At 42.4% G+C, this 19385-nt stretch overlaps 1 protein-coding gene across 1 annotated transcript; it reads right to left on the reverse strand.

The window, feature by feature from the left end:
* Positions 1–2465: 2465 nt before the first annotated feature.
* On the reverse strand, positions 2466–19385 carry ERP27 (endoplasmic reticulum protein 27; the record flags this gene model as incomplete). Its single annotated transcript, XM_080706104.1, has 7 exons — positions 2466–2513; positions 2911–3108; positions 4620–4745; positions 7836–7952; positions 16898–17035; positions 18875–18975; positions 19292–19385. 7 exons carry the CDS (start codon positions 19383–19385, stop codon positions 2466–2468), a joined length of 822 nt encoding a protein of 273 aa, XP_080562230.1.

Consider the following 19385-nt stretch of genomic DNA (forward strand, 5'->3'; position numbering starts at 1 on the left):
CTCGAAGGTGGAATGCCCCTGGGTTTAATCTCCAGCACCACAAAAAGAAAAAAAAAAAAAAAAAGAAAAGGATTGGCAATGAAGAAAAAGGGAAAATAACTGGAATTTTGACAACAATAAGATGAGAAGGGAATAGTTTGATTCAATACCATAAACATACAAATAAGCATGTATATAAAATGTAATAAAGCTGCTATCAAATGTCTTCAATCAGCAAAATACACTGTAAAGATATTAAGACCTATGTGGTCAGTGTGGATTAAAGAAATAGGGGGCACTATAAGAAAGATAATTGGAAAAATTTAGTCCAGTATAAAATGAAACTTAGTTCATGGGTCCTATTAAAGTTTGGAGCCCTACTATTTTAAGAAAGAAAGGAGGGTTGGACACGGTGATGCATACCTATAATCCCAGTAGTTGGTAGGCTAAAACTGGAGGATTGATTGCAGGTTTGAGGGCAATCTCAACAACTTAGCAGGGCCCCTAGCAATTGAGGGAGACCCTGTTTCAAAATTCAAAATTAAAAGGGCTGGAGGTATAGCTCAGAGATTGAGTGTCCCTGAATTTAATTCCCAATACGAGAGAGAGAGAGAGAGAGAGAGAGAGAGAAAGAGAGAGAGAGAGAGAGATTTGGGAAAGAGGGAAGAAAGAAAAAAAATTAAGCGAATCAAGTGAGTTGGAAATTAGAATAACAATAAAACAGTTGGATCCTGAGTATGGAGAAGAGACTGGATAGGAGCCACAGCCAGGAACTGAAGGTGCCTTTCGGCCAGCAGTCATTAAGAATATCAATGGAGGTGGTTGTAAGAAGAAACAGCTGGCTGGTGTGACTGGGGGGACCTCGGCTGAACACCAGGAAGATTTCCCAGCTGTAAATGTCAGGCCTCAGCTTACAGACTTTGAGATGTGCCTGTCCTAGGACTATTTTTTTTTGGCTTCAAGCAAGAGGCTATTGGGGTGATGTCCTGCGTCCTTGGGATGGACAGGGCAACCCGTCAGAGTCCTCGGCCCTCACGTGGCTGAGGTGCGTGCCTGCTCTGCTGAGCCTGTGGGTCCACTGGCCAGCGTCCACCTCCCCTGCCCGCCAGGGGCCCTGAAGCTCTCTCCCCGTGGAAAGGAACAACCGAGCCTTTCACTCTTTTGCTCTCTCGGGCCAGCCCTTTGGTGTGCGCCTGCGGCTTTTCAGCACTTGAGCCCTCCTCTTCAGAGCTAAGGGCCTCTGGTGAACAATTTAGCATCTGTGCCTTGCCAGGGATGCACAGCCAGCTCCGCCTGCACCCGCGGAAGCTGGAGCGCACAGCTCACCTGCGCTCACCCACAGGGGGCCAGCCCCAGCCTGCCCTGGCGCCAGGTGCCCTCACTCCCCTCCCTCCTCCCCGACCCCGTCCCTGATTGACTTTCTGGTTCTTTTGCTGCAGCTGTACCAATGCTCCTGCAGGATGGTTTCTACCACCCGGTCCCACGCACAGCGTGAACGACCCTCAGGGGTTATGGCTTGGTACTGTCTGAGCCCTGAAGCAGGGCTTAGTTGGCGCTGCTTAGCCGCCCCGCTGGGAGCTGATCTGCAAAGAGATGCCAGTCTTTTTCCTCTAGCACGATTGCCTTTTATTTATGACATGGGCTGTTAATCGACATGAGGAAGCCGGAGTGCTACGGGAGCAGGGAATGGTTGCGTGGTTTGTTTTCACTGAATTTAGAAATCTGGAGATGCCCTTTAGCCTTTGGCAAAAGAAAAAAGGAAAATTCAGCGAGGTGTTCAAAACCATCCTTTGGTTCTTGGACCCGAGTCAGAGAGAGACACGTGCTTATGAAAGAGGGTAGAATTCCAGTCGGCGGATAACTCTAAAATGGCAGAAACTATGTTGGTTAAATCGTATGAGGGATGAAAATTCAGTATTAAGGACACATCAAAACAGTCTCTCTCTAGGAATCGTTTTCATTCAGAGGGGTATCACAGAATTTCTAAAGCCTCCTTTCAGCACAGGTGGGCCCGCCAGAAGGCAGGTGCAATAGAAAGTTAGCTGGGAGGCAGTTTGGGAGACTGAGACAGGAGAAACCCACATTTGAGGCCAGCCTCAGCAACTTAGTGAGACTCTTGCAACCTAGGGAGACTCACTCTTTCAAAATAAAACAAAATAAAACAAACAAAGAAACAAAAAGGGCTGGGAGTGTAGCTCAAAGGTAGAATGTCCCTGGGTTCAGTTCTCAGTAGCCTTCCACCCCAAATCAGGTGGGTAGTGAGAGAGTATAGCAAATTTGAAAGAAAGGAAAAGAAAATTAAATGCAATTTCAAGGGACAAAATGGTGGTGGTGGTGGTGTGTGTGTGTGTGTGTGTGTGTGTGTGTGAGGGGGGAGGAGTTGGCGGGCCTGGTGATCCTGTTCCTTGGTGTCTCTTAGCTTCAAATTGCTTCTTTACTCAGCACAAAGCCGGTGTGTGGCGGGGAGCACAAGTTCCAGGGAGAATTCAAAGTTCCACTTTTGGGGCCTTTTCTTCTGATTTCTGATTTTCTCTCTGAAAAACATCACAACCCTGATAGTTAGACTTGGAGTCTATTCTCGTTTCTAAGCTTTGACACTGAGTGGTTTAGGGCTCCGGGACGTGCTAATCCACCTCCGATTCTTATCTCAGGAGCTCTTTTATATGGAAGTTGATTCGTCTCTCATTGAAATACCTTAAAGAAAATGGCAAAATCCCAAATTCGGCTCCCTCGACTGTTAAGATTTTCCTCAAACGCCTTTCTAGTTCTGTTTCCATAATGATACGCTCACCTGACCCCAACCACCACATCCTTATCACCATTTTCTCTGAATGAAGGCCAGTAGAGCCAAAGAATTCTTACTCAACAAGAAGTGGACGGGCTGTAGCCAGGAAGAAAGCTCAGCCGCTTTACGTGGCTTCTTACACTCACCATCAACTTCCCCTTTAGAAAGCCGTCACAAAAGCCCCGCACACGCGCCACGGTGACTTCTGCTATGGGCAGTGTGTCCCATTGGTCATCCAGCGTCCGGTAAATCGCCAAAGCTGGAAGTTGAGACTCCTTTAGCTTGAAAAACGATACCACCTTTCCATTTTCTTTTTTACCGCTGTCCACCAGAACAAAGAGAATCTGCAGTTGGAGAAATTTGGAAGAAAAAGATTTGTCTGAGGTCCTGGGGCTAAAGAGACATTCAGTACTGGTTACCGTTCACATTGTCGTTGGTATTTATGTCCTGTGTCAGGTGGTTTAAATCTCAATCGAGTCACAATAAAGATTTTATTACTTTGTGTTGCTTTGATATTTTATTACTTTGGTTAGATTTACTTAATTTTATTTTATTTATTTATATTCTCATAATAAAGTTATTTTATTCGATCGAAAACGGTATACATTTAAACTGTGCTTGGTGCCAGAATTGGAAGAGGTTTCAGCGATTATACAAGAGAGGAAGTACAGCTCACCTGTGAAAAGCAGAGGACAAATTTAAAATTCTGCCTCTTGTACTTTCTAGCTGTTTGACGCTGGGTATATTACTCAGACTCTCTGAGACTCAGTTTTCTCATCTGCAAATTGGGCTTTTTGCAGGAAGATTAATTGAGGTAATGAATTTAATATTTTAGTATAGTTTTTAGCAGACAGTAAATGCTTGATAAATGTTAACTATTTACAGATATGTCCTAAGACTCTCAGTAAGTGCTTTAAACCATGTATAGTGTTTAAATCTATGTATGCTATTTTTTTTCCTGTGCTTTTTTACTTAGGATACTATAGCTAGTAATAAAAATAGAACAATTATAATAGTATGCTGGTATAAAAGTTATTTAACACATGGTTGTTTGTTTCTGAATTTTTTGTCTAATATTTTCAGATAATGGCTTAATATGGGTTACCGAAACCACAGTAAGTAAAACTGTAGATAAGGATGGGGGGTCTACTGTACATTGTTACATTAAAACTTCTAACAAAGTAGAAATCTTTACAATGTTCTGAGCAGAGAATGATCCCCACCTAGTGACACTAAATTTTTTTTCCAGTGTTAGGTAACAGGTCATCACAAAAGCAGCTTTTTAAAAATTATCAGATGGGTCTAATCTTTAGAAAGGTCTCTAGTTCAGTAGCCTTGAAGCAGCTGAAGTTTTCCTGTTTCTGAGACATAAGGAAAACTCCACAAAGGAGAAAAGGGGAAGAAATAAATATCCTTTGGCTATCTAGTAGGACCAGGTGCTTGATATGCATGGATATAAGAAATAAACCTTGAGGTCTGTCCCAAACTCTAAGAAACTTTGGCAAAGAGTAAACAAATCATGACTAGATGATTTTATTTTATTTTTTATGTTTCTCTTTTCTCTTTACCTTTCAGTGCCAAAACAACAACAACAACAACAACAAACAACAAAAAAAATAAAAACAAAATTAATCAACAACTTCACCGCTGTGGGAAGATAGGATTATATAGGCCTTATATATTACAAAATACAACATCTTAATTTCAAATAATGTGATTTATAACATTCATTTTAAAACAATCTCGTAACCACATACATGTTTTCCTGATTTCTCTCTACTTCTAAGCACCACGGTCTTTTCTCCAGTGTCCTGGTAATGTCTATTCAAAGGGGCATCTGCCATGCTCAACCCACCTCTTCCTGGAAGAGCCTAGCGGCCTCCCGGTACCTGCGCATGCTCTCTGCGTATTCCGAGGAAGCCGTGTTCATTATCAGCAGGAGATGGATCTCAATCATGGTGTTAAATAGGCCAATCGCAGTCTGACAAATTGAAACGTGTTATAGCAAAAAGGGGAGGAGGGAGAAGACATCATGTCAGTGGCAGTCTGTTGAAGAGGAAAGGCTGAGACATAACACAAAGGAAGCTCTCCTCCAAGAGAGCCCTCAAAGGTATCACCATCTGGTTTTCACGCAATTGTGTAGAACCTCCCTCTTCACACTGAACAGGGCTGGTACGTGTACCCAAAAGGATATCGAAGAAGTGATGGAGTGTGGTTTCTTAGGTTGTCACTGAAGACACCATGATTTCTGCCTTGCTCCTGTTCATGACCCTCACTCTGGGGAAAGCTGACCCCATTGGAGGGTGTTCAGGCAGCCTTATGGATAGATGCACAGCTGGGAGGTGTTTGCCAGCCACATGGGTGGACTCTCTTGGAAGCCGACCCTCCAGATCCATTTAGACCCTTGGGTGACATGGAGCAGCCAGGGTCTTAGACAGATGGTGCTTGAGACTTTTTCACAGTGACTCCTTGTGAGCCAGGCGTGGTGGGCACGCTTGTAATCCCAGCATTTGGGAGGCTGAGACTGGAGGATCGTGGTTTGAGGACAGCCTCAGCTACTTAGTGAGGCCCTCTGCAATTCAGTGAGACCCTGTTTCAAAATAAAGAATAAAAAATTGGGCAGGGGGTGTAGCTCAGAGGTCAAATGCCTCTGTGTTCCTCCATCCCCAGACCCACACACACAAAAAAAAAATACAAAAGACAAAAAACAAAACAAAGTGGCTTCTTGTGAGCCACAGCAGGAATGGCCAGGCCACGGCTTGGGTGTGCTCCACTGTGACTGCCTCTGTTTTGAGCCTCCAGGACCTTTTCTTCTTTAATAAGGATTTCAGAAGATTTTTGCTTCTGTGGATTTATGGAGACTAATGTTTACTTGTTTAGAAATTAAAATTTGTAGAAGGCTTTAATGGTCTTTTCACTTTGAGTCTGAAAAACTCTAATAAAGGTCTCATCATATTTATACTTAAGGAATCAAATTTCTTTTTCTATGATACTAGGGATTGAATACAGGGACATTCATCTCTGAGCTACACCCCTGGGTGTAGACCTTTTAAAAACAGGGTCTTGACAAGTTGCTGAGGCTGTTGTTTGCAGTTTTTTTTTTTTTTTTTTCCAGTACTGGGGATTGAATCTAGGGATTTTATACCTCTGAGCTACACCCCCCAGCCCTGATTTTTATTCTTTAATTTGAAACAAGGTCTCACTAACTTGCAGAGGGCCTCACTAAGTAGCTGAGGCTGGCCACAAACCTGCGAGCCTCCTGTCTCAGCCTCCCAAGTACTGGGATTACAAGTGTGTGCCACCTCGTCCAGCTTATTATTTTATTTTCAAACAAGTTTTCACTAAGTTTTGAGGGCCTCACTGAGTTGCTGAGGTTGTCTGGAACTTATAATCTTCCTGTCTCAGCCTCTTTAAGTACTAGAGTTTCAATTACTGGTGGTACACACTTCAAATACAAGTGTGTTCCAGCACGCCCGGCCTGATTTCTTCTTGTTGTGATCTGCCTTTACTAATCATGTGCAACTCTGAATAAAGGCACAGCACTGTTCCGTAAGATGAGAGTTGGGCTGGGTCTTAGAGATCGGGAAGGTCAATCTTGAGCCTGCCTTGGTGGCCTAAGGGACTCGGGAGTCAGGCCCGCTTACTTTGGTACCACCAGGTACCCTCTTTTTTGGCTCACAGGCACTCCTGGGGCTCAATAGACACAAGAATCAGAGTTGATGATGGCCTAGTTCTTCTTGATTATTCCTACCAGCACCTGGTTATGTGTGTTGTGTGTGTGTGTGTGTGTGTGTGTGTGTGTGTGCGCGTGTGTGCGCATGTGTTTAGAATCTTGTCAAATGGAAACAGAAATGAAGTCACCCCTTGGCAGAGATGAAGATGGTGTGAGAAACGGACAGGAATTTAGTCAACAGAAACGGGAGTGTTTTCTATGGAACATGATGTGGGGCAATAGAAATGTCAGAAAATTCAGGCACACAGACCGATCATGGAAAAAAAAAAAATAGAGGAACACTCATAGGCTATCTCTGAAGCTCAAACTACCAGCGCGTGCTTCCAGGAGGTCACTCAGCTTTTCTGAGCTCCCACTTCCTTGTGCTGTAAAATGGAAGTAGACAAGATGAATGAACACGTCTCCACCTACATATTCTGCCTTACAGGATATGAAAGGGTTTTGTAAGTTCTGAAAAAATATACTATACACACAAAGTACCATCATAAGAGGATAAACAACATTTCTGAGCTGGTATAGATTGTCCAAAATTAACACTTCAGCACTCTATGACCTCTGTCCAGGAAAAGAAAAGACAGGAGACGAAGACAATTTTATACAAGATGATTCTATTTTCTAACTCTGTTTTTTCCTAAGAGGATCGGGATGGATGGACCATCACCTTCAGATGGATTGCATGCGGGGTGCGACGCTTGATAAGGACAAGCCTCAGAAATAGAAAATAGATGTTGAGAAACCTTTATAGAAACTGTACATTGTTCTGACATCCAAATATATTGTCAGTTGGCTTTACTTCTTTATTTTTCTATTTTGAGACCAGGCCTCACTAAGTTGCCCAGGCTCGGCCTTACACTTGAGCTTCTCCTGCCTCAGCCTCCGGACTAGCTGGGATTACATGTGTGGACCACTGCTCCTGGCTAGTGGCATTAAAAAAAAATTTCATTTGTCTAGTAATTTGGTAGCCAATGAGTTGGAGAAAAAGATGGGCCTTTCAGTCTCAACTGCAATCCAGTTTGGGAAATGTAGGTCTCAGTGCATGGTGGTCCTCGCCGAACACGCTCGGGTAGCAAAATCCAGGTTTTTTTTTCTTATTGGTTGTGCAACAGGTCATTTTGCATTTCTGACTCGGCTTTTCTCTAGGTTAAATAGGGAACACTCCAGTAACGTAAAGGGTTATATAGTAAGGATGGTCACATAAACAACGTCCTAGGCGTTCACTTATGGAAGGTTACTAACATTGGCCAAAGGATGGGAGCTTCAGGAGTGGGACCCTGCTCTGAAGACAAGCACCCTCTGGAACGCAGGGACTTAGGGAGCTGGCAACAGGGACCTGCTTACCGCAGGGTTGTACTCCGTCACCAAGCGGAGGCTGTTGGTCTCGATGAAACGGCTTAATTTGCTGTCATCTATGTCTTCGATGTCTTTCCCCTCTACACTCAGTTGTTTATTATCCACCTGGGTAGCATGCAGAAAAGGGTAAGATCGCCACTGTTTTATTTTATTTTATTTTATTTTATTTTATTTTATTTTATTTTATTTTATTTTATTTTATTTATTTGTGGTATTAGGGATGGAACCCAGGGGCATTCTATCTCCAAGCTGCACCCCAGCCCCATTTTTTATTCTTTATTTTGAAATAAGGTCTCACCAAGTTGCAGAGGGCCTCACTAAGTAGCTGAGGGTGGCTGTGAATCTGCGTCCTCCTGTCTCAGCCTCCCAAGTGCTGAGATTACAAGTGTGTGCCACCAAGCCTGGCATCTTTTTTTTTTAAGTTGGTAATAAATGTTATTAGATCACCACACACTGAGTAAAGCTTTGAAGACAAAAAGTAAATAAGAAATGTTCCCTGCCTTTGAGGGACATGTTTGTCAAAATTTTAAGGATCGTTTTTATTCAATACAATAATTTTAACTTAATTATGCATTTTTCTACTGGTTTGAATCACGTTCCAAATTCCATTTCCCTTTATTTCTGGATCACTTTTGAAGTGACTCAGCACTTTATATTATTTCATCTTTACCCCCTCCTTTTTTTTTGTCTAAAAGTTAAGCAAGGTTTAGTTATTCCCTTAGAGATTATTGGTGTGCATTATATAACGCACCTTTTAAATTTATCATAATCTAGTATTAATGGTCAATTTCGCTCTCTTTTGGGGAATTAGGATGTTTTAGTACAATTTATCTTCTTCTAACTCCATTCCCTGGCCTCACACTCAAGATTAACAGGTGGTTGTTGTTGTTATTATTATTTTTATTATTATTATTATTATTATTATTATTATTATTATTATTTGTCCTGGGGGATGAACCCAGAGACATTTTACCTCTGAGCAATACTGTGTGTGTGTGCGTGTGTGTGTGTGTGTGTGTGTGTGTGTGTGTGTTACTGGGGGTGGAAGCCAGGGGCATTCTACCTCCAAGCTACACCCCTAGCCCTATTTTTTTTTTTAAACAGGGTCTCACTAAGTTGTGTAGGGCCTCAATAAATAGCTGAGGCTGGCTGGGCATGGTGGCGCAAAGGCTTGTAATCCCAGCATTCGGGAGGCTGAGACAGAGGGATCGCAGTTCGAAGACAGCCTCAGCTACTTAGTGAGGCCCTTTGCAACTCAATGAGTCCTTGTTTCAAAATAAAGAATAAAAAATAGGGCTGGGGGTGTAGTTTGGAGGTAGAATACCCCTGGGTTCCACCCCGAGTATCGCAAAAGAAAGAAAAGAAAGAAAGAAAGAAAGAAAGAAAGAAAGAAAGAAAGAAAGAAAGATAGATACCAAGCTTGGGAAAGAAATATCAAAGCAAAAGTGTTAAGTGGGTCCTTGCCTGAGTTTTTCTCTCCATCACCACCCCAAATCAAGAATGAATAGAGAAATAAATGCGCACACGCGCGACACACACACACACACACACACACACACACACACACACACACTTGGCCTACGTGGTCCTTCTGGCCCTTCTGTGTCTTACTGCGGTCAACGGCCCGGGTTACTGGCTGGGACATCTCTTACGTACTTTAGGTTTTGCTATTGGCAACCACGAAAATCACCATTTGTTATAAAAGCAATCAGAGCCCTTTTCATATCGAACATGTGTGACTGCTTCCTGATTATTTTTCTAGGAACTCTCAGGCTTGGCGCTGGCACCTCAGCTGACCTAGCGGAGCACTGTGCCAGGAGTCCCCTCCCTCCCCAGGCTTTTCCAGGCAATCTCTCACGCTTCCCAGAACAGGGTGAGCAGGAAGCACGGGTTACTCCAGGTGTTTCTGGACCAAAGGAATGCAGGACCTGGAGGCCGAGCCTGTGAACTGGCCCAGGCGTTGTTCCCTAAGCAGAGAAAGGGCTTCAGCACAAGCTACCTTCCTGCAGTTTCCCTAGCCCCTTGTTCTGCTTTCAGCAAAACATGCACGATTATTTCATTATTTCTAAAACTAATAAACTCTGGAACTTTCATGTGCAGGGTTCCTGGAAGCAACTTTTGAACAGGAAATCTGCCTTCTGTAAAGGGAATTATTTACATAATGTGCTGGAAAGAAAATCCAGCTCAGGAACCAATTGGGAAGATTTTTTTTTTAAAAGTGTATTTCTCAAGTGTTTGGAAAGAATTTTATTTAAGATGTCCTATTATTTTTCTCTCCAAGGAAAGAGACACCAAAAGAAAAGCAGAAAAAGTAAACTGGGAGGGTTTCTACTTTAAAGAACCCCAGGAGCAATTTGAAGGGATTTTTGCTTTTCAGACCAAATCAGCCTGCAAAATATAACTGTGTGTGTGTGTGTGTGTGTGTGTGTGTGTGTGTGTGTGTGTGTCTGTGTGTGTTATTGGGGATGAAACCCAGAAGCTTTCTACCTCTGGGCTACACTCTCAGACCCATTTTATATTTTATTTGGAAAGTTTTCACTGAGTTGCTGAGAGCCTCACTAAGTAGCTGAGGCTGGCTTCAAACCTGCATGATCCTCCTGTCTCAGCCTCCCAAGTACTGGGATCATAAGTGTATGCCACCACGCTCAGCTAAGGTATAACTATTTGTTTTGTTCTTTACTATCTCAGCATTATCCCTTTGAATTTCTGCAAGGCTCTCTAACAACCCAGCCTTTCAGAAAATGTATTAAAAGTCATCTTAGCTAATATATATTATATATTTATTTTATTTTATTTTTTTGCCAGTCTGGGGGTGGAACCCAGGGGCATTCGACCTCTGAGCTACACCCCCTGCCCTATGTTTTATTCTTTATGTTTGAAACAGGGTCTCACTGAGTTGCAAAGAGCCTCACTAAGTAGCTGAGGCTGTCTGCAAGCTGCGATCATCAGGTTTGAGCCTCCCGAATGCTGGGATTGTAAGTGTGCGCCACCAAGTCTATTTAATATTTGCAGGCTAATATTAAATATCATGGTGGCACTGAGAAATCACTTGTTAAACAACTTCTTTCATGTCCCTGGAGTGGTTTCTATAAGATGTTCAGTTTACTGCTTATTTGGTAAATACATACTTTAGAACAAATATTTGATCGATCCTGGCATGGCAGGGTACACCTGTGGTCCCAGTACCCGGGAGTCTGAGACAGCAGAATCACAGGTTCAAGGCCAGCCTCAGCAACTTAGCAAGACCTTCAAACTTAGACCCTGGTTCAAAATAAAAAATAAAACAGGTCTGGGAAGTGTAAGTTGGGGATAGAATATCCCTATACTAAAAAAAAAAAAAAAGAAAAAAGAAAAAAGAAAAAAAAGAAAAAATGCTTGAATAATTTGACATACATTGTTTCTTGCTATTCCTATCCATTTACTTTTTTTTTTTTATGTTACTAGGGTTCCTGGAAACCCTTTTCTGGGCTACACTCCCAGACCTATTTTATATTTTTTTATTTGGAAACAGGGTCTCTTAAGCCAGCGAGGCTGGCTTCGAACCTGCGTGATCCTCCTGTCTCCGCCTCCCAAACGCAGGGATTACAAGCGTGCACCACCATGCCCGGCTCCATTTACTTTTATATACTGGTTCCATCTAATTCTCTTCTGGTAAGGTGCATTTCTTATAATAAGCACCCAATAAATAACTGTAAAAGAAATAAAGAGTGACTTCCTATGTTTCTCTTCCTAGCCTCTTAGGTTAAAGTTAGGCTAATTATATTTCTTAAAATAGAAGGGATTGAGAAAACCCAGAAAAGTGTAAGCATTCAAATATCTGAAATTCCCTGAAATCTAAGATTCCTGGCTTCTTGACTCCAAGGGCAGGAGCAGGAGTTCAGTGGAAGAAAGCAAAGCATTTCCCCACTGCCGCGCTCGCAGAAGGCAGGCTGTGTTCTTCAGCAGCCGAGCTGTGACACCAAGCTCACCGTTCTTCCCTGAATTTTACTTAAGCACCTTCTGAAAACATTTATATAAATCAGCCTGCATCTTTTCTGGAGAATGACATATTCCATGAATATAACTTTTACTGGGCTGTTATTTCTCTGACATTTCAAGTATCCAGTCAGATGCTCGTTATTTTTTCTTTAATCACTATTTTAGCATTTCTCTATGTGGGTCCTTACATATTGCAAATCTTATAAGTCTAAATTCTAAAATTTATCTCTTTACCAAACTATATGATGCCTAGATTCAACTTTGACATAGAATCCTGAGGTGTGATTCATTTAGTGGTTAAAAGTAGCCTTTAGAATAATGGACATAGCCGGACGTGGTGGCGCACGCGTGTAATCCCCGCACTTGGGAGGCTGAGACAGGAGGATCGCACAGGTTCGAAACCAGCCTCAGCTACTGAGTGAGGCTCTCAGCAACTTAGTGAGACCTTGAAGGTTTTCTTTAGGGTTAAAGTACGTTAGAAATCCATTATACTCCAGTAGAAAGGCTATGATTTGAGGTCAATAATACTGGATATGGAATCAGATGTCAATTCCTTGATAGTTGTAAAACTTTGGATAGTGGAATTGGTCTCGTAGAACTATATTTCCCTTACTGAAAATGCAGGGAGAATAATTATTTTATCAGATTCTTGTGATAAATGTAACATTGCCTATTATAAACTACACACACACACACGCACCCCTACCAAACAGACATAAACTGTGGATCTAAGGTACCAGAAAGAAGTATGCAATATGTTCACATTCCCAATGCAAAATAGAATAGTCTCTATTCTTTTACCTTTCCAAATAAGAAGAAAAAAAAGAAGTCTAAGCTACTAAATAATAATCCTATTACAATATGTTCTGAACTTTTGAAAGTGTAAACTGAGAAAAAAATGTTTATCTGAAATCTGGCACAACCTAAGTTGAGCCTCTCAGCACTGCCAATGAAGTGTGTAAGGCCCCGTGTTGGGTTTTGGTATGGCACAAAAATTATTTTGCCCACAGAGGTCCTAAGAGTTCGTTCAGAGTGGTCCTGTCACTAAGCAAGAACAAAAAGCTTTGAGAAGTCCTCAACAAGGCTTTATAAAGAATCCATTGTAGGCAGAACTGGTGTTCCCATTAAAGGCTGTTAAGCCTGAGAGATGTTGGAAAAAATAGTCCTGTTTATTCTTTTCCATCTGCTTGCTTGCTTTCTTTCTTTCTTTCTTTCTTTCTTTCTTTCTTTCTTTCTTTCTTCCTTTCTCTTCCTTTCTCTCTCCTTCTTTCTCTCTTTCTTTCTTCCTTTCTTTCTATGCTAAGAATTGAACCCAGGGGCATTATACTTTGGAGATAGACAACCTTTTTTTTTTTTAATTTTGGAACAGGGTCTTTCTGAGTTGCTGAGAGTTTCACTCGTTGCCTAAGGCTGGCCTCAAATCTACTACGAGTTATCTACTAGCCTCCTGTCTTCAGCCTCCCAAGTACTGGGATTACAGGCATATATACATCACCAGGTCTGGTTTCCATGTGTGCTTCTTGGTAGCACAAAGACTTTTAAATCAGGCCTTCATAAGATGTATAAGCAAAAAATCTGGGAAGGAAGTACTTGTGTAGCCGTGGCTGATGAGGGTTTTTCAATGAAGGATGGCTATCCATGATAACACAAAGGGCATTTGCTTAGCCACCCATAGCTTTCTCAGCACAGCAACTAACAAGTACTATGCAGGTGTGAGGACTGCATCTTTCAGTGCGGGCTCTTAGAGCCTCAGACAGACTTTGGGAGGTGAGTTCAGTTTCCCAAACATTTTCTGTTTACCTTCTAGATACTTCTAGATCAAGAGTAGACTTACAGATTATAGAATGAATAAACTGGGCTTCCTGACCTTAAATAGCTAGTTCACGGTCTCATGGAGTAATAGGAGAGACAGATGCAGAAATATATGCTAGTCACTATAAAGTGGTAAATTAAAATGGAGCTTTGAAAATAACTTCATGAATCTCGGGACTATAGTTAGGTTTTCTGAAGGATAAGATGCCTGACCTGATTCACTGGATATAGGAGGAGTTAGTTCAGTGAGACCAGGTAGAAGGTAATCCTTGGGGTTATTGGCATATCTAGGCAGAGAGGAAAACCTGGGGGAAAAATCCCAGAACTGGATGATCATAATATATAGCTGGGCACTATTTAATAAGATACCAGTATATCATAATACCTACGGGTAAAGATCAATGTGGAAACCTGTTGGGAAAGGTCTAGACAAGCAAGCAGGAGCCAGGTCGCCAAAGAATATAGCTAACTGAGAATATCTTGCTTTTGTTTTTGTAAAAAGTAGGAACTATTACTGAGCTTTTAAGAGAGAGATCCATGGCCAGTTGTCCGTCTTACATACAACAGAGTGATACCTGTCTAGAAAGTGGATGTAAGGTAGTAGTGAGACGGCAGTTAAGACGCAATGGAATTGCTTAGACAGTGATGAGAAGATGCCAGGATCCAAGGTAAGGAGTGAACAGGAAGAATGGAGGAACATGAACTCCAGGCCGGAGACACAACTGGCAGGAACGAGAGGCTGAATGAACATAGTCATTCCATAGTGTACAGGTGGAGGACGGTGACTTAGCAGGTGAAACAACAGATTCAATTCCAAACATGCCAAGGGTGTAGTGCTTCGGATGGCATAAGAGTGGTGATATCCAACATGCAGTGGGATCACGAGAGAAGTCCCGGATAGAGAAAATATATTCCACATCCTCAGCAAACACAAAATGGTCCAATATAGAAAAGAATTATATTGCATAAAGAGGAAAACATTCATTCATTAATTGGTTCATTCGTATATTCACCGCCAACAAATAACTTGCTGAGCACCTGCTACTAATGCTGCTCCCTGGCAGGTGGTGTTGCTGGCTCTGTGGGTGCAGCAATGAACAGAACAGTCTCTGCCTTCAGAGAGCATCGATTCTGTCCCTTGGATTAAGAAGAGCATTGGGTCAGGCAGCAGTGCAGATAGAGAAAGAGAGGGTCTCAATACCAGGCAAGTAAACGGAAGGTCAGGGGTAGTAGATTTCCAGAACCAATGGAAGAGAAACATTAATCAGTACTGTCAAATATGGCAGAGACATTGAGATAAATAAGTCCTAAAAAGTATCCTTTGGGCTCGGCAATACACAGGCTGTGTCGACCTGGCTGAATGTAGTTTTAATTGAGCAGTGGGGTATAACATAGATAGCAGCACCCAGCTTAAAGGGAGTTTGAGATGCTGAGTATAAAATACACTTGAAGCTTGGATGAGAATCGACAAAGAGAAAGAAAGGATGGAGGCTATAGGTATGGAAGGACATTCAGTTCAGAAGACTTGGAAACTCTACCCTTTGCTTATTTTTGTTTAAATTTCCAGTGTGCTCTTGATACTTGGCATTCCTCCAACAATTAAAAGTCAACAACCAACCCAAACATCAACAGTCCCCGTATCTGTTCATGATCTCACTACGTCTAGACGTGCTGCCTTTAAACTTGACTCCCTTCCCACAATTTCGAGGTCTGATTCTTGCACATCATTGAAATAACCTATCTACTCCCTAATCTGCTTTTTTCTTGAATTTCTATGGCTCTTACTCTCTCTACTATCGACCCTTAATACATCTCATATGGGCTATTTTGTCTGCCTAGCAAAAAGTCTCTCTTCTTACATTTTTTGCCTCCATAATCCATTCTGCCCATTCTTTCCAGAATAATCTTGCTTAAACATGTTCCTGTTCATGTTATTTCCCCAACCTAAAGATTTTTGGGACTTTGCAATGCCAATCAAATATAAACCCATAATGGTGGCATTCTAATTTCTCCACCATATCCCTGTTTTATGTTCCTTTCCCCTAACATGTACCCTGGGTCCAGTCAAACTGTCCTATTTATAGATTCCTAACTAATTTCAGTTTATTCTTCCCTATACATGATTTTTCTTCACAATGTCCAAATTTTATTTATTTTTTACTTCCAAGGTCAGTGGGTCTCTTTTCACATTTTTTTTCCAGAATTCCAACATTGTTTTTATCCTTAAAATAGTATAACACTTTATTTATAGTGTTGTTCATTGTGTCATAGTATATACTCATATGTTATTTACAATATCTACTATATTTCAAGAATTTTTGAAATCAAGCTGGGTGTGGTGGTGCATACCTGTAATCCAGTACTTGGGAGGCTGAGACAGGAGGATCACATGTTCAAAGACAGCCTCAACAACTTAGTGAGGTCCTTAGCAATACAGCAAGACCCTGTTTAAAATAAATAAATAAATAAATAAATAAATAAATAAATAAATAAAGCCATGCATGGTGGTGTATGCTTGTACTCCCCATATTTGGGAGGCTGAGACAGGAGGAGGATCGCAGGTTCATGGCCCGCTTCAGGTACTTAGTGAGGCCCTCTGCAACTTAGTGAGACTCTGTTTCCAAATAAAGAATACAAAATATGGCTGGGGGTTTAGCTTGGAGGTAGAATGAATACCTCTGGGTTTAAACCCTAGTATTGCAAAAATAAATAAATAAATAAATAAATAAATAAATAAATAGGGCCAGGAGTATAACTAAAAGGTAGAATGCCTTTGGGTTCAATTCCTAGTAATAAAGAAAAAGAAAGAATCTATGGAAGCAGAGAACATATTTGACCTATCTTTGTTACCAGTATCTTAAGTAGCACGCACCCAAATTGTTTAATAAATGTTTGATACACATAAATCGACTCCTCAAATACAAAACTGTTGAGTTCACGATGGCCTCGGAGGCGATATGACCCAAGCCTTGTATTTTATGGATGAACATGCTGGTGACTTGCCCAGCGTCCCTTGGCTGCTGAGCAGCCAGGCGGCATAAGTCCTGCCTCCAGCTCTCCATTCTGTCCTCTTTCCACTCCATCATGGCACCTGCCTGGCTAGTCTGAGCTGAGTCATTACCTAAGTCAACAGTGTCCCCGAATTTGTCACCAGCACGAATGTCAAAGGCACAGACAGAGTTCTTTCCGGTCTCACAAGTTTATGAGTCTACCATCTGCTCAGAAATGGGGAGCAGGCTGGAGCTTCCCACACGGCTTACCTGACGGAAGAGGGAAATGGTGTTCTTGGTTATGTTGTAGTGGGCCAGAACCTCAGAAGCATTGCTGATACCAAACGACACATCTTGGAATTTTTGTACCATGCTGTGAAATACAGACACCACTGGTATCTCTAAATCCTAAAAACAAGAGGAAGAAGAAAAATACCCCACAGAGGTTATTTTGAAAAAGAGAGACACAAAATAGGGAAGATAAATAAATGACCGATCACACCAGAAATTATAGATTTTAGTATCCAGCACAGCAACATTTACCCTTAAGAACGTAGGTGAGATTTCAGTGGCATCTTTTGGATTTTCCAGACCGTGGGAGTTAATAAGTTAGTACTAAAATTGTGGCTAATCCTAGGATTTTTGTCTGGCTTTATCATACGGCTTGGGAGTTTCTTGGAGCTAGGTAAGCCTCAAACTCAGAGATCTACAGAGCTGGACGGACACTGTTGTTGATATACACGAGGAAGCAAATTCTTCAGAAAAAAATTGTGGAGGAAAGACCAAATGCAAAGAATAAGAACTGGGCGTGTCAAGGGAGAAGAAAAGAAATGGAAAGGGAAGCTTAGAAATCTCACTAAGAAAGGCTTGTGCAGGATATGGAAGAACAGGCCTCCTTTTTGCAAAACTTGATGAGCTTTGTGCATGGAGATACTGTTGATGCATCGGACTCTGCAACCCAGACCTGAGGTCAGAGTCTTCATTCCCAGGTGTTCACAGGACTCTGCCCACACCAGCCCCAGGCGATCAGGAACAAACACACTCTTCCCCACATCTCCCTGGGCTTAAGGAAATGGTCAAGGAGAAAGGCTAGCTTTATATCTGCGGTGGAGTAGAGGGAATTGGTATCTTGCTTTTCTGCAAGTGTGAGCGCAGTTCACTGAAGCCTATAAACATTTATTAATGGAGACTTCCTCGGGAATAATCAAGGGGGCTGCTCAAGGAGCCCACGACGACACCTGGTGGCTGTGTGAGTCACTGCGCACTCTTCCAGGTCCTTTCTCTTGCACTTCCCTCCCCCAGGGCGGTAGTTTTTCTTACAGCTCAGATCTCTACTCACTGAAGAATGGCTCCTTGTTTTCATCAGAGCTGTTTCCAGCTGCGTACACAGAACCAACAGGGTGACAGCGGGTTGGAATCCATGAATAGAAATCCATTGCAAGAAGTTTCGGTGGCAAGAGAGTAGGGGCCCGGTCAGCTGTGAGAATTGCCAGCTGCTACCACCAGGGAGGAGGGGGGTGCAGGAATGATACCTTCTTACTGGTGGCCCTTTGTTGGCCAGGCAGCCAACCTAGGAGATGGAGGTTGACACCTTCAATCTATAGAAGTCATCCTTTCCAACATCCCAGAGAAGGCAGATAGATAGATAGATAGATAGATAGATAGATAGATAAAGACTATTTGGGGAAAGGCTTTAGACAGGTAATTATTGACTAATGCTCGAGGACTTTGGCATATAAAAAGTGTTTCCTGGGTTATAACAGGTGTGTTTACACTGGTTCCTGCCAAATTCATATGGTGCTATGATGGTACACACGAGGGACAATAGAAGGGTTTGAGGAAGGTTCTCTTCCAGCATCAAAGCATCAATGGATAAGGGGATCTAGGTTTTCTTCAGGCATCAAAGCATCTATGGATAATGGGATTTAGCTTCAAAAGCATCTATGGATAAGGGGATCTAGGTTTTCTTCAGGCATCAAATTATCTATGGATGATGGGATTGAGCTTCAAAAGCATCTATGGATAAGATCTTGCTATCAGACTTGGAACCCCTGACAAGCATGGGAAAGACACACTGCAGATACAACTGCGTATATTTTGAATTGAAGAGGTCTGGATGGCTGCCTCTGGGCCCCACTGCTCTGACTGTAGTGTCATCTAGCCAAAAGGCCACCACTATGACTCCCTGGAGGCTGATAGAACGTGTCTGGCTCATGGAGACGTCGCAAGGGGGATGCGTGGACAAACCTGGAAGAAGCCTATGATGGCCACCTCAGATGCAGAGATGAATTTCACAGCAGCTGGGACATCTGTGAGCCACACGGGTCCCTGGGCAGCACCGAGACCATCTAGAGAGAGAAAGAGGCAGAAAGTGTCATCGTGCTGAGTGGAGAAGCAGCAGGTCTATGCGGACATCCCACGGACCCTTTCCATATTATGTCCAAACAGATTATGGTTTCTAGGAGTGCTGGTATCATTCTAAGCAGCTCCTTCTAGCATATGGTTGGACTTCTCTCCTGTGTGCAAGGCCACACACGTCTTTCCAGCTTTTTCTGGACATTTTCTAGGTTTAGAAGTAAAGAATCGAGAATATTATCATGTTCTCCACTCTTCTCCTAAAAATACTTTACCCTGTTAATCACCGAAGTGCCCTTTACTTTTTACCTGCGGTCTCTTCAACTTCTGCAGCGAGTCCTGGGGCCAGCTCACAGGCGAGGAGGAGTAAGACGAGCAGGTGTCTGGACCGGGTAGCATCCAT

This window comes from Muscardinus avellanarius (assembly GCF_963383645.1).
Source record: "Muscardinus avellanarius genome assembly, chromosome: 11".
Lineage (NCBI taxonomy): Eukaryota > Metazoa > Chordata > Mammalia > Rodentia > Gliridae > Muscardinus > Muscardinus avellanarius.